Source organism: Trachurus japonicus, chromosome 6, assembly GCF_045865225.1.
Source record: "Trachurus japonicus isolate A0001 chromosome 6, Traja_1.0".
In the NCBI taxonomy this organism is placed as follows: domain Eukaryota; kingdom Metazoa; phylum Chordata; class Actinopteri; order Carangiformes; family Carangidae; genus Trachurus; species Trachurus japonicus.
In genome coordinates, this window is record NC_140912.1 from 30846730 (window position 1) to 30860204 (window position 13475).

A 13475-nucleotide genomic window follows, 5' to 3' on the forward strand; every position below is an offset into this window, starting at 1 on the left:
GTATAGTTCTGATTTCGTAATATATGGTTCGGGGGCCCAAGACGAACGCGTAGATGTGTGTTTGGTCCTGATTGAGCCATTACTTTTCGAGAGGCGGGGCTTCAAACAGTCGCATTCCTCTGTATCCTTGAGGCCGCCGTTTCCATAGAAACCGACCAAATCACTTGAAACTTGGCCTGTGGACTCATGGTGAGGCCCTTATCCATCACCCCGAGACCCAACTCTGCGGGAGCATGGGAAAGCCAAGTGGCCCCCCGGGGCCCCTAGAGCAACGGGACCAAAATATTCTGATAGAGGACTCTCTGATATACAACATATTAATATTTCATGATGATAACTTAAAGCGTGTATGTTTTGTTGAGAAAAAGCAGGAATGGCTGGATTCACTTTGATGTTTGACCCCTGTGACCTTTGACACTTACCAATTGGCTTTATGCACAGCTCCCCTACTTCCTGATCGTACACCAGCTCCTTTAGCTAAAAATTCAGCCTGATAGGCCAAAGCACCTGGAAGCTATTAAAGAATTGCATTTCTCCTTTAAGGTCAGAGGCTTCTAAATCTAGGCTTTGAAGGCCGAGAAACGAGCCTGGACGGTCAGCTGTGACCCTTCTGGACGTCCGACAGGTCTGAAATTCTACAGAAACTTTGTCCCTAGTGCTCTGAACAAAATCAAATCAAAATCTCAGCTTCCCGCATCAAAGTCTTAGTGATTTATTCAAGGAAACAGGGTCAAAAAGGTTAAATTTAACACTAATCAGTGACCTCTGACCCTTGAATTCATAATAATGTTTTTCAGATAAAAAATAAAATGTCACTCATTGAATTAAAAATTACAATAAATATGATGTGATGTGGACCAGAAAGATGCTGGTGAAAATTATGAAAAAAAAGAAAGAAGTCAAGCCAACTTTTATGCACTTTATTGTTGAATTTTAACAATATAGCACCCTTTTTTTATTCAATGTTGAAAACAAAAAAGATGTTAAGACCTTTTAGTTACTAAGAAAATAATATAAGCTCAATTTGTTTTATTTTTTCATTTGCTGGTAACAGCAAGCTCAACCAATCAGACACGTCGCTGATAAATATGAGGATTATGGGTAATGTAGTGCTTCTCCGTGATATGACATTGGAAACAAAGCGTGTTTTCTTAAAATAAAGTTGATATTACAAAGGGCTTTTGGACTCAGCAGAAGCACATAATATTGTTACACAGTCTTCCTTGGATGGTTACAGCGTTGTGGCTAATAATCAGATCTTTCTTCAGAATAGCTATTGATTAAACAGAGCAGCTTTTTGAACGCGGAAGTGGTCTTCACCTGTAGAATCCACAACCCCCCCCCCCTCCTGGTCTGACGCAGCTTCCGACAAGGACGTAATTTATTTATTTATTGATTGATTATTCTGCACCAAACACCATGATCACTAAATAAATAAATAAATAAATAACCGAAAGGACGTCCTTGCCGAAAGCTACGTCAGACACAGCAGCATCAGGTTCAATAAAGATTTAAGGAAAAGTTAAAAAAAAAAAAAAAAAAAGTTATTCTCTGCTCACAGCGTCCGTCAGTGCCGCAGCCGGGTCGGCTGGATCACTTGCTCTGAGCGTCACATATCGCCGCGAAGGGAACTGCATTGGAATCAACTGAAAGCCGAGCGCGTCAAAACCTGACGAAAAACGGGCACCTAATGAGTCAGGCATGTGACGAGGAGGGACAGTGACCGTTCGTCAGGCTGTTGACGCACTGGGAGTGAGGGAGAAACGGCCCCGCCCCCCTTCGTCAAAATCCGACAATGAGGGATTTGCATTCAAGTCTATGAGTGGCCCTATTCGTCGAGAAACGACCTCGAGGGTACCCCCTCCACGTCACTATATTGACGTAAGGGGCCTTGACCAAGCGTCAACCGTTTGACGCAAAGGGGTGAGACTGTGTTGGCTAAGCCCCCTGACTAATAGTCATAGCAGTAGGTTCATCACCTTTAATTATCGGTGCATGTTGTTTTGAGATCGGCGGGACAGAGACGTGAGCTGCTCAGTGAACACAATGGAGGTGGACTTGTTGTGACCTGCACATTCACCACGCTTTGAAATAATCATGTATAATTATGTAACATTACGACACATGAAGCAAATACTTGGAACTACTTGTGCTTTTGAAATCCCTCCGCCCAGCAGCCAAAACAACTCGTACCTGCTGTCACCTGCTACAGTCAGACGTGCCAAATAAAAAACATGGTCTTCAACATGAGTTCATGTTTATTTCATATTTTATTGTGTCAACTTGAAACCATATACAACCATGAAGTGTAGTCGAACAGGAATGTGCACGGCCAATCAAATCCCAAACAATCCATGAACCAATCAATGGTCACTAATAAACGAAAATGAAGTCATCAGTGTTAATTGGCTCCAGTTTCCAAGAAACAGCAGTTAGGTAATAATTATAGAAATATATCATAAAAAACAATCAGTCTCAAAGTCAAGATAAATTTTAATCTACAAACGTCATGAACTCAGCGTCATGTTAACAGAAAAAAATCATTAGCTGGTAGGATTAGTAGCTGATGGTTTAACATCAGCAGGGAATGCACATTACATATAAAACTGATTCAAATTGTTTTATTTGATTCAGTAAAACCACAAAGAAAAATAAATCACATGTAATTCATTATATTCAGCGTCTATACAACATTATGTTTGTTTCCAGTTGTGTTTATTGTTGTGTCTGTTTACCTGTGACCAGCTCACAAACAGCCTGTAAAGTTGAACATGAACAGTGAATTTGTTTAAAATGTGTTTTTCTCCTCAGTGACGCTGGCGGCTCAGAGACTTTTAGCTTGGTGATATTAGGCCTCGTCCTTCATCAGCAGCTGAGTAAAAGTCACCGTGGTTTTTGTCCTGTAATAATCAACACTTCCATCTTTAAAGGAAGAGGAAGAAGTTTACAAGAATCATTGAGAAGAGTTTAAGAAATCAACTGATTTTAATCCATGAATGTGAAAACGTGAGTGAGAGACAGAGACAGACATGTAGAGACTGAACTGTCTGTTCAACAGTGAGAAGGTTTCTGTGACAGGAGGAGACTCTGATTCACTCAACACAGAGACACTGAGGAACCAGAACTGGACATGAAGAGTGTAAACCCAGGATACAGAGGTTGAGTGAAGGTGGTGTTGAAGGTGTAGATGTGGATCAGTGAGTCAGAGGAGACTCTGTAGAAGGACAGAGAGCCAGCAGGACAGTCCACATACACTGCTACTCTGTTAGAGACAGAGGAGGAGGAGGAGGAGGAGGAGGAGGAGGAGGAGGAGGAGGAGGAGGAGGTGATGTCTGTCCGTTTGCCATTGTGCCAGACGGAGTAACGACCATCAGAGCAGCTCAGACTCCAGGACTGATCGTTCCATCCAAACAAACAGTCTCCACTGACTCCTTTCCTGCTGATTCCTCTGTAACTCACTGATATACGAACCACTCCTCTCCACTCGACCTCCCAGTAGCAGCGACCAGTCAGACCAGTTGAACACAGCAGCTGAGGTTTAAAGTCAAATCTGTCTGGATGATCAGGATATGACTGATGCTCCTCCACCCATGTCGCCTTCCTGTTGTTGTCAGACAGTTTGATCTTTGTGTTCACTGTGTTTGTGTCGATTGTGAGTCGACAGGAATCTGATGGAGAGAACAAGACACAGCTGCAGTTATTGATCATGTGATCAGTTATTGACAGTTTGATGAAGACTCATGACGTCAGTGATGTGACAGTGTGAAGATGGTTGAATGTGCTGCTCAAAGTAAAAACACACTTACACATGCTCTTCCTCAGACCTGGGGTCAAACACTGGACTCCAGCAGGCTGCACCCTGAAAGGAGGAGGGGGGTCAGAGCAGCACGTTCTCTGTCAGCATGCACACATGGACATTACATGGCTCTCACACACACACTGTTTTATCACTGTGTTCACATGGAGGCTGGTATGTATGGATGAACACTGAGCACAGAGAAGAAGGAGCTGGAGTCTTTATCTAGTGATGATACAGAGCAGGAGGAGACGAGGAGGAAACACTTCATCATGTGTTTTCTCCATGTGATGTCACTGCAGTGTCAGACACACACTTTCACTCTCTGACTCTCAAGCTGCAAAAGACACGTCACAACAAATAAGATGAAGACACAACAGGTGGAGCTCACCAGCCCAGATATCCCACAATGCACCAAGAAAGGCACAGGAGAAGACACGTTTGTTAGAGCTCAGTGAAACAGTGAGTTTAGTGAGAAACACTGAGTGTGAACACAACAACTTTTGTTTGTTTGAAGAAAACTCCCCAGGAAGCTGAAGAATGAGGCTGTGAGCAGGTTTCCACAGGAGCCACAGCAGCAGTGAGTGGATGAAGGAGCTCTAATAGAAACCATCTGATCACAGTGACAGGACGGATCAGGATCTCATGATCAATGACTCTGTTCTTCTCTGCTCTTCACACAGATCAGCTGCAACACACTGACTCACTGAGATCAGTCACATCATGTGGAACAAAGCAGCCGTCCTCAGGACCAGTCCTGAGCTCCATCAAACCTGTCCACACATTTTTACTGGACTTGAAGTCAGAGTCCAGAGGAAGCAGAGAAACTGTAGAGCAGAGAGAACCAGGCTCAGCTCAGAGCACATGGACTCAGACAGGAAGTGAAGCTCCAGCTGCTGGAGACTTTCATTAAGGAGCCACTTTGTGGCTTCATCTGATCTGGAGTCAGACGTGTTTGAGCAGCACAGACACAGTCTGAAAACAGCTGTTTGATCACACACACATTCAGCCACAAACCCTGATTATTACACTGTTCACTACACTCACTCTCTTCTGATTGACAGTTCCAGGCCCCTGGACAGTGATGACATCTGGATGTCACACTTGTCAGGATCAAGATCAGGATCTCAGAGAGACTGAGCTGATTATTGATCATCAATATCTGTCCAGACAGAGAGGGTTGGAGACTCTGGAAAAACGGTTCTATCTGGCCACATTTTGAAAATACAAAGTCACCTTTACGCAGACGTGGGTGAAGACTCTGATCGCGCACGCGAGAGAGTGAGAGCATAGGCGGCCTTACCTATGTTTCAACCGTTTCAATTGAAATGGGCCCCAGCCACCAGGGGAGCCCCCAGCTGCCAGCCACCAAGTAAAAGACAGTACAATAATTCATCACCTAGGTTTCACCTTAACACACACACACACACAGGCCTACATCCACCACACACTCAAACAGCTCTGTCCACCGTGCGGTCACACACTCGACCCCTGATCCGCTCTACAACCACTGCATCATGCCACACCGCGACGGTACTAATCGCTCCTAATTAACTCATTGAGTGCCACGCTCCTTTCCAAAGTTTTAGTCAAGTGTAGACCATTTCTGACGATTTTTGTAGAGCCATAGTGTATTCTATATTATTGCCACCAACACATACTGTGGCTCATTTGAAAGGTGAAACTTTATGCTTCAAATGGCCACAAACCGTTTGTTTCTACGTGCCTCCATTCCTGAGAAAAGTCAAGCTAAACATGGCTGGGTTTCACCAAAATCCCTGCTTTTTTTTCTAGAAAAGGAGGGGGACAGCTCTCCATTCCGACACACCTCCACTTCGACACCCCGCTGTTCCGAAATACCCCCACTTCGAAACACCGCTACTCCGACACCCTCCCCCCTGCAGCTGTCCAAGGTGCTGAACCGCGTGACGTTGTTTACATTCTGCTTTGCGGCTTGTCTGTGAAACGTGCGCTGCTCAGGGACTGGGCAGATCTGTCCCACTTGCTTTCTCCCCGACTTCGTTGTTGGAGATCTCCCACACGGTAGAAATATACTTTTTTTCTCCCCCCTGCTCCGCTCGAGCGCGGCTGAAACCGGCTTGAGCCCACACGGGCGCGAGGCTGCTGCAGCCGCCGCTCGTGCTGACAGCTGACTGAGGGAGATGCTTTGGTTGGGCTTAGGCAATGAAGAAAGGAGTTGGTTAAGTTTAGTAAAAAGACCAGGTAGAGGCCAGACAGGCTAGAAGCATAATGAACATTATATGTCAAAGTATTTGCCTGTTTTGCAGTTAATTATGCACATGATCCGTTTGACCCCAAAAAGGATCAATGCGCACTGTGCACTGGGGGTTTCCCCCAATAGCCTTTTCGGAGTAGCGGGGTCTTTAGAAAAAATAGAAAACCCCGCTATTACGATGAATGGAAGTCTATTGTCGGAAAGGCGTGCTTCGGAAAGGCGGGGTGTAACCGAAAAGGAGATAGAGCGTCTTTTATGAAAGGTGCTCCGAGCTGCTGCAGCCTCGCGGGTGAGAGGAGAGCAGCTGCTGCATCCACATGCAGAACTCCGTTTGCAAAAGCTGAGTTATGATAAAAACTTACAGATCATGAGCTGTCATGAGACTTTGATCGTCATCTATTTCAGTTCTGCTCGTCGTAGAGTCCCCAAATTTACACATCAGGTGTGTTAAAGTGTCTATTTTCAAAATAAAAAAAAGAAGCAAAAAACGTAAAATCTCGTTTTTGGCACTCAACGCATGGGAACGAAAAATGAGAAATTACGTGGTTGGCACTCAATGATACGGCAGGAAATATCAATAACAACGTAGGCTTATCTTTGAAAACGGCCCGCAAACTATCAATAGACCCTCGTTTTCCATCTCCCAGTATTATTCCTTTTCTCTTAGCGTTTCTAATGTCCTTTTGTTTTTCCTGCTTTCCTCCTGACGTGCGCCCAGTTGCGTAACCTGATGATTGATGTCTGTCAATCACTTCCCTCCTCTTTTCTTTTTTTTCTCGGGTTAAAATGCCTCCAAACAGGCGATCTATGAGTACGTCCTAACTTAACAGAGAAGTAAAACACAGAGATAGCACAACTAAAATGTGATATTATTTGCAGCTTATTTACAGATTTTAATAATGGAGGAGACAGCTGTCTGTCTGCCTCCAGTGGCTGCTCCAGCACCGCAGCACCGGCAGGATCAGCACCTGTAGACGTCTGTCTGTCCGCATGTCTCGTCCTTTGATTGTCCGTGGTCGTGGTGCTGAAATAACGCAGAGCACTATTTGCTCTCATTACTTTTGTTGCCAATTTAAATTCAGAATATTGTTAAAGCCTGTAGTTTTTGATTGTGTTAAGATTCCTATTCATGTCTGAAAATTTTGCTTTTTGATGAAAACCAACTTCAGTCCTCAGTTTTTCTGCTAACTCCTGGTTTCTTTCCCTGATAGTGATTTTAACACTGTGCGTACCTGGGATGCATGGATAGTGCGTTACTGCGTCCTTTCAGGGTTTAAAGCATCAGCGACACATGGGCACATAGCTGGCAAATAATTTTATGTTTAACAGGGTAGGGCCTCATATGAAATATTGAAACAGGCCCCCAGATGTCTAAGGCCGCCGCTGAGTGAGAGAGATGGCAGCTTGATTGGGCGTAGGCAGAACCAGACATGAAGGCATCTGATTGGTTTTTCCTTTTCGGGGCGAAAAGCATGGATTGGTCAGAGTTTTGTCAGTCCTGCAGCTGCCACAGAGGTCTGATTGTTTTCGTTCCTTTTTCTGAAAACATAATGAATTGACTACTCTCAGGATAGAAGGACCATTTCACCCAGTATAACAAAAAGTGTTTCTGAACATGATTACCAACCATAACTTTAAACCAGCAGCAGCTGAAATGTTTCCTCATCAACTCTGAAATAAAGTCTGATCAAAACAGCAGCCAACATCTGGTTTCATCATTGAGATCTCTTCTACTGAATATGAAACAGTGAGTTATGATGAGACAATAAAATCATGAGGAGAAACTCCTGATCCCAGTAGTTCATCACTGTGACGGATGGAAGCTGCACAGCTCATGTTTGAAACACTCAGAGATTTTGGCCTACACCACCTCTGGATATGGTCTGAGTGATCAGATCTGATGTTATTAATGCATCAATCACCTGAGACAGATGTTAATACCAGGTGTGAGCAGGGCCATAGAAAATGTTCCAGCTCCTCCTCCTCTATCAGACAGTGTGTGTGGCTGCAGCAGCCTCTCCATACCTGAGAGTCTCCAGTCTCCAGTCTGGATCCTCCAGTCCAGCAGACAGCAGCTTCACTCCTGAGGCTCCTGGATGATTGTAGGTCAGGTCCAGCTCTCTCAGATGGGAGGGGTTGGAGCTCAGGGCTGAGGCCAGAGAAGCACAGCCTTCCTCTGTGACCAGACATCCTGACAGACTGAACACACACAACAACACACAGGAAACCACTTTCAACACCTGGAGGTGTGTTCAAGTGTCATCAGATAAACAGCTTGATGGATCCTCACCTGAGAGTCTCCAGTCTACAGTGTGGACTCTCCAGTCCACCAGAGAGCAACTTCACTCCTGAGTCCTGCAGGTTGTTGGTACTCAGGTCCAGGTGTCTCAGACTAGAGGACTGGGAGCCGAGGACTGAGGACAGAGCTCCACAGCTTCTCTCTGAGAGGTTACAACTGCTCAGTCTGAAGAGATGATCATGAGGAATTAAAGAAGAAAGGAATTTATTTTCTGTCCTGTTGAAAAGACAGAAGTGTTTTTGATGAATAAATCTAACTATCTCTACACTTACAGAGCTTTGTTAGATGCTTTGACCACTGGCAGCAGCCTCAGAAGAGCCTCCTCTGAAGCAGAGTATTTCCTCAGGTCAAACTCATCCAGATCTTCTCCTGATGACAGTAAGATGAAGACCAGAGCCGACCATTGAGCAGGAGACAGTTTATCTGTGGAGAGACGTCCTGATCTCAGGGACTGTTGGATCTCCTCCACTAGAGAACGATCATTCAGTTCATTCAGACAGTGGAACAGGTTGATGCTTTTCTCTGCAGAGGGAGTCTCTTCAATCTTCATCTTGATGTATTGGACTGTTTTCTGATTGGACCTTGAGTCACTTCCTGTCTGGGTCATCAGACCTCGTAGGAGACTCTGATTGGTCTCCAGTGACAGACCCAGGAGGAAGCGGAGGAACAAGTCCAGGTGTCCATTTGGACTGTGTAAGGCCACGTCCACAGCACTCTGGTAGAGAGAATTTGGTTCAGGTTTTTCTCTAAACACTTGAGACCACCAAGATGTTGTTTGTTGTTGTGTCATCAGGTTGAGTCCAGAGTTGATGAAGGTCAGATGGACATGAAGAGCAGCCAGAAACTCCTGAACACTCAGATGGACGAAGCAGAACACCTTGTCCTGGTACAGGCCTCTCTCCTCTTTAAAGATCTGTGTGAACACTCCTGAGTACACTGAGGCTGCTCTGATATCGATGCCACTCTCTTTCAGGTCTGATTCATAGAAGATCAGGTTTCCTTTCTGCAGCTGCTCAAAAGCCAGTTTTCCCAGAGACTCAATCATCTTCCTGCTCTTTCGACTCCAGTGTGGATCTGTCTCAGCTCCTCCATCATACTTGACCTTCTTCAGTTTTAGATAAACCACCAGGAAGTGGATGTACATCTCAGTCAGGGTCTTGGGCAGCTCTCCTCCCTCTCTGGTCTTCAACAGCTCCTCCAGAACTGTAGCAGTGATCCAGCAGAAGACCGGGATGTGGCACATGATGTGGAGGCTTCGTGATGTCTTGATGTGGGAGATGATCTCTCTGGCCTGCTCCTCATCTCTGAACCTCTTCCTGAAGTACTCCTCCTTCTGTGGGTCAGTGAACCCTCTGACCTCTGTCACCATGCCAACACAATCATCAGGGATCTGATTGGCTGCTGCAGGTCGTGTGGTTATCCAGAGGTGAGCAGAGGGAAGCAGTTTCCCCCTGATGAGGTTGGTCAGCAGCACGTTGACTGAGGTGGACTCTGTCACATCAGTCAGGATCTCCGTGTTGTGGAAGTCCAGAGGAAGTCGACACTCGTCCAGACCGTCAAAGATGAAGACGACCTGGAACTGATCAAAGCTGCAGATTCCTGCTTCTTTGGTTTCAGAGAAGAAGTGATGAACAAGTTCCACCAAGCTGAACTTTTTCTCTTTCAGCACATTCAGCTCTCTGAAGGTTAAGGGGAATGTGAAGTATATGTCCTGGTTGGTTTTGTCTTCAGCCCAGTCCAGAGTGAACTTCTGTGTTAAGACTGTTTTCCCAATGCCAGCCACTCCCTTTGTCATCACTGTTCTGATTGGTCGGTCTCTTCCAGGTGGGGCTTTAAAGATGTCTACTTGTCTGATGGTTGTTTCTGGTCTGTCTGGTTTCCTTGATGCTGTTTCAATCTGTCTGACCTCATGTTCATCATTGACCTCTCCAGCCCCTCCCTCAGTGATGTAGAGCTCTGTGTAGATCTGGTTCAGAAGGGTTTGGTTTCCTGCTTTAGAGATCCCCTCAAACACACACTGGAACTTCTTCTTCAGGGCAGATTTGAGTTTACGACGACAAACTGCAGCAACATGATCTGAATGAAAACACAAGAAATCAGATCAATAATAAATTTAACATGTTAATTCCTCTAAATAATGACAATGTGAACATGTTTCCCTCCATGTGTTGATGTCAGTGAACGTCTCATTTGTCCATCATGTTGAATCTTTACAGAAATCCTCTTACTGCTCTGCAGATTCTCAGCCAGCTCCTCCTGCTTCCTGCTCCTCAGTAGCTTCACTGTGATCTTCACTAACGCCTCTCTGATGCTCCTCTGCTCTTCATCCTCACCGTCCATCACCTCCTCATCCTCCCTCTGACTCCCTGAGCATTCTGGGTAATCTGGACTCAGAAGCTTGTGGATCTTCTTCAGCTCGTTCTTCACAAAAGTGACCATGTTCTCCTCCAGCAGCTGGAACAGAAACTCTATGAGTGACAGCATCAAACTGAAACCTGACAGACTGGTGTCAAAGTGCAGCATGGAGATGATTGTGAACACAACAGATGTAACAGCAGCTGTTGGACATGTACCCACCATAAACATGGAGTCCAGGTGTGTTTGATGCTGCTGGGCAGACTGACCACTGGGAACCTCTGAGCTCTCCTGGTCCACTCTGTGGAGGAATCAGTGTCAAGTGAACATCAGTACAGAGAGATAATACAAGATGGACTTTATATGTCCCCTGAGGACGTTCACAACAGACAGAGACACTTTGATTTCAGACCTAGTTCAACAACACGTCGTACAAACTGGTTCATTTCTACAATAACCTGAGTCTGACTGTCAGTTACAGCTTACATCTGATCAGCTGATCCAAGTCCTCCTTTGAAGTCAATTAACCCATGCTTTGACTGGTTGCTCTTTAAAGACAGACAGCTGGGTTCAGGAGAGTCTGGTCTCTGCTGCTGGATCCTGAAACAACAACACAACTGATGTTAAATAGTTTAGATACATGGAACATGAATACAGAAAAGTTTTGCAGTTTTATGCAACCTGGCTGAATATTTGTCAGCTTTCTACAGACCCCGATGACGATAACAGAATGAGTTTTGCGGCAGATAATGTGTTATTTGCATTTCAGTGCCCCAATCACTCCCACTATATGGCTATAGGCAACTCTTGAATGGACCTAAATATTGTCCAAAGTGACACCAAAGTTACATGGGTGAGTAAATGACCTTATTTTATGCCAGAAATAAGGTCCAGGTTGTAAAAGACGTCACTTGTCCTTTAACATGTGGATGTTCAGGTAGAGACTGATGTGTGTCTGAGTTATAACTCTGATTTTATGGAGAATCCTTGAAATTTGACTCCACAGGAAGAACATTCAACAGAGACTCAAACGCTTTGAAATTTAGTTTTGTCTTACATCTGATCAGCTGATACACGTCCTCCTTTCAAGTTCAATATCTCGTCCTTTGATACGTTGCTCTTTAAAGACAGACAGCTGGGTTCAGGAGAGTCTGGGCTCTGCTGCTGGATCCTGAAACAACAACACAACTGATGTTAAATATTTCAGGTACATGGAACATGAATACAGAAAAGTTTTGCAGTTTTATGCAACCTGGCTAAATATTTGTCAGATTTCTACAGACCCCGGATGATGATAACAGAATGAGTTTCGTGGCAGATAATGTGTAATTTAGAGTCTGCATTCTTGGTGCCCCGATCACTCCCACTATATGGCTATAAGCAACTCTCAAATGAACCTAAATATTGTCCAAAGGACTCCTCATGACACCAAAGTTCCATGGGTGAATAAATTACCTTATTTTATGCCAGAAATAAGGTCCAGGTTGTAAAAAATTGCCTCTTTACTGCAGCTGGACAATGTCAATGTGTGTCTAAGTTGTCACTCTTTTTGACTCCACAGGAAGAACGTTCAACAGAAACTCAAAAGCTTTGAAATTTAGTTTTGTCTTACATCTGATCAGCTGATCCACGTGCTCCTTTAAAGTTCAATATCTCGTCCTTTGACACGTTACTCTTTAAAGACAGACAGCTGGATTCAGGAGAGTCTGGTCTCTGCTGCTGGATCCTGAAAAAACAACACAACTGATAAATGTGCATGTTGGAGAAAAACTGATGAAAAATATATTCAAACTTTTACAGTTTACAATAACTGAGTCTTTCTGACTGTTTTAAATTCTAACCTTTCAACAGATCCCTTCAAGTTGAGTTGATGACCACCGATGGACTCGTCGCTCATGGACACACAGCTGGATCCAGGTCCAGGTCCAGCAGGTTGATCCATGCTGCTGAGGTCACATCCACATCAGCTCACACACACTTCGTAGCTTCACCTGCAGAGGAAACACACATCATTCATGTGCACAGCAGCTCACATGTCCATCATGTCTCCAGCTGCTCCTCCACTGATTGGCTCTTCTTCTCTGCTTCATATCAGTGTCAGCTGAATGCAGTCACACAGCAGTGAGGAAGAGGAAGCTGCCATCAGCTGCTGTACTTCTACTATCAGTCCACTAGATGGCGTCATGAAGCTGCAGATCTGAGTGGAGAGACTGGTGTTTTTACTGCAGTTTATTTCTCCCACTGAATCATAAAGGTTTAAAATATGACACAGTAGAAGAACTGTGACTCATGTTTCTATGTTGTACCAGATGTATGTATGTTTTTAGTATGATTATATTGTACAAGGTCACTGCTGTTTTTTGTGCCCTGTTGTTGTCTGACAGCATGTTGTGAGTAAAGTAAAATCCTTTTTATTGCATAAAAAAAAGAGTTCCTATTAAACCATCCACGGGGAAAACACGAAAAAGAGTGAGGGGCTGCAGGTGTTCACACGTTAGGCACCTTAGCTACGTGAAGCACTTTGAATGCAAAGTTTGTCCTGGTGTATAGGTAGTAAACTTATAGCTTCATTATCACAACATTCAGTCATTTCAGTCACTGGAAATTCAGAGAGAGAAAAAGACTCTTCATCGTCTGCTCCATCACATGTCAGAAAACAAAGATAAATGATGCCTCCAAGTTCGTGTCAGTCTGAGGCCACGTCTTCAAATGTCTCGTTTTATTATGGCAATAATCAAAGAGACAAAACATACTCAGTGTACAAAAGAAAACAAGGAAATCTTCAGTGT

The 13475-nt window shown here is 44.5% G+C and overlaps 3 protein-coding genes across 3 annotated transcripts in view; 1 reads left to right on the forward strand and 2 right to left on the reverse strand.

Annotated features, from left to right (window-relative positions):
- The window catches only part of LOC146986424 (protein NLRC3-like), a 478141-nt gene that overhangs the window by 249869 nt on the left and 214797 nt on the right, over positions 1-13475 (forward strand). The gene's annotated exons all lie outside the window — the stretch shown is intronic.
- The window catches only part of LOC146986438 (protein NLRC3-like), a 110470-nt gene continuing 99611 nt past the window's right edge, over positions 2617-13475 (reverse strand). Inside the window, exon 7 of the mRNA XM_085780212.1 lies at positions 2617-3668. Within this exon, the coding sequence (XP_085636338.1) occupies positions 3097-3668 (572 nt within the window). The 3' untranslated portion in view covers positions 2617-3096. The remainder of the gene's footprint in view (positions 3669-13475) is intronic.
- LOC146986439 (NLR family CARD domain-containing protein 3-like) lies at positions 8319-9388 on the reverse strand. The gene is made up of 2 exons (XM_085780359.1): positions 8604-9388; positions 8319-8496 (listed from the first exon to the last, which is right to left on the reverse strand). Exons 1-2 carry the CDS (start codon positions 9374-9376, stop codon positions 8319-8321), a joined length of 951 nt encoding a protein of 316 aa, XP_085636485.1. The 5' UTR covers positions 9377-9388.

What these genes read in the sequence shown, in the direction of transcription:
- LOC146986439 (XM_085780359.1), bottom strand. Translation starts at nt 9,376, where the DNA reads ATGATTGAGTCTCTGGGAAAACTGGCTTTTGAGCAGCTGCAGAAAGGA. An exon ending in AAAGCATCTAACAAAGCTCT is followed by an intron (nt 8,497 to 8,603) that starts GTAAGTGTAGAG and finishes TCATCTCTTCAG; the next exon opens with ACTGAGCAGTTGTAACCTCT.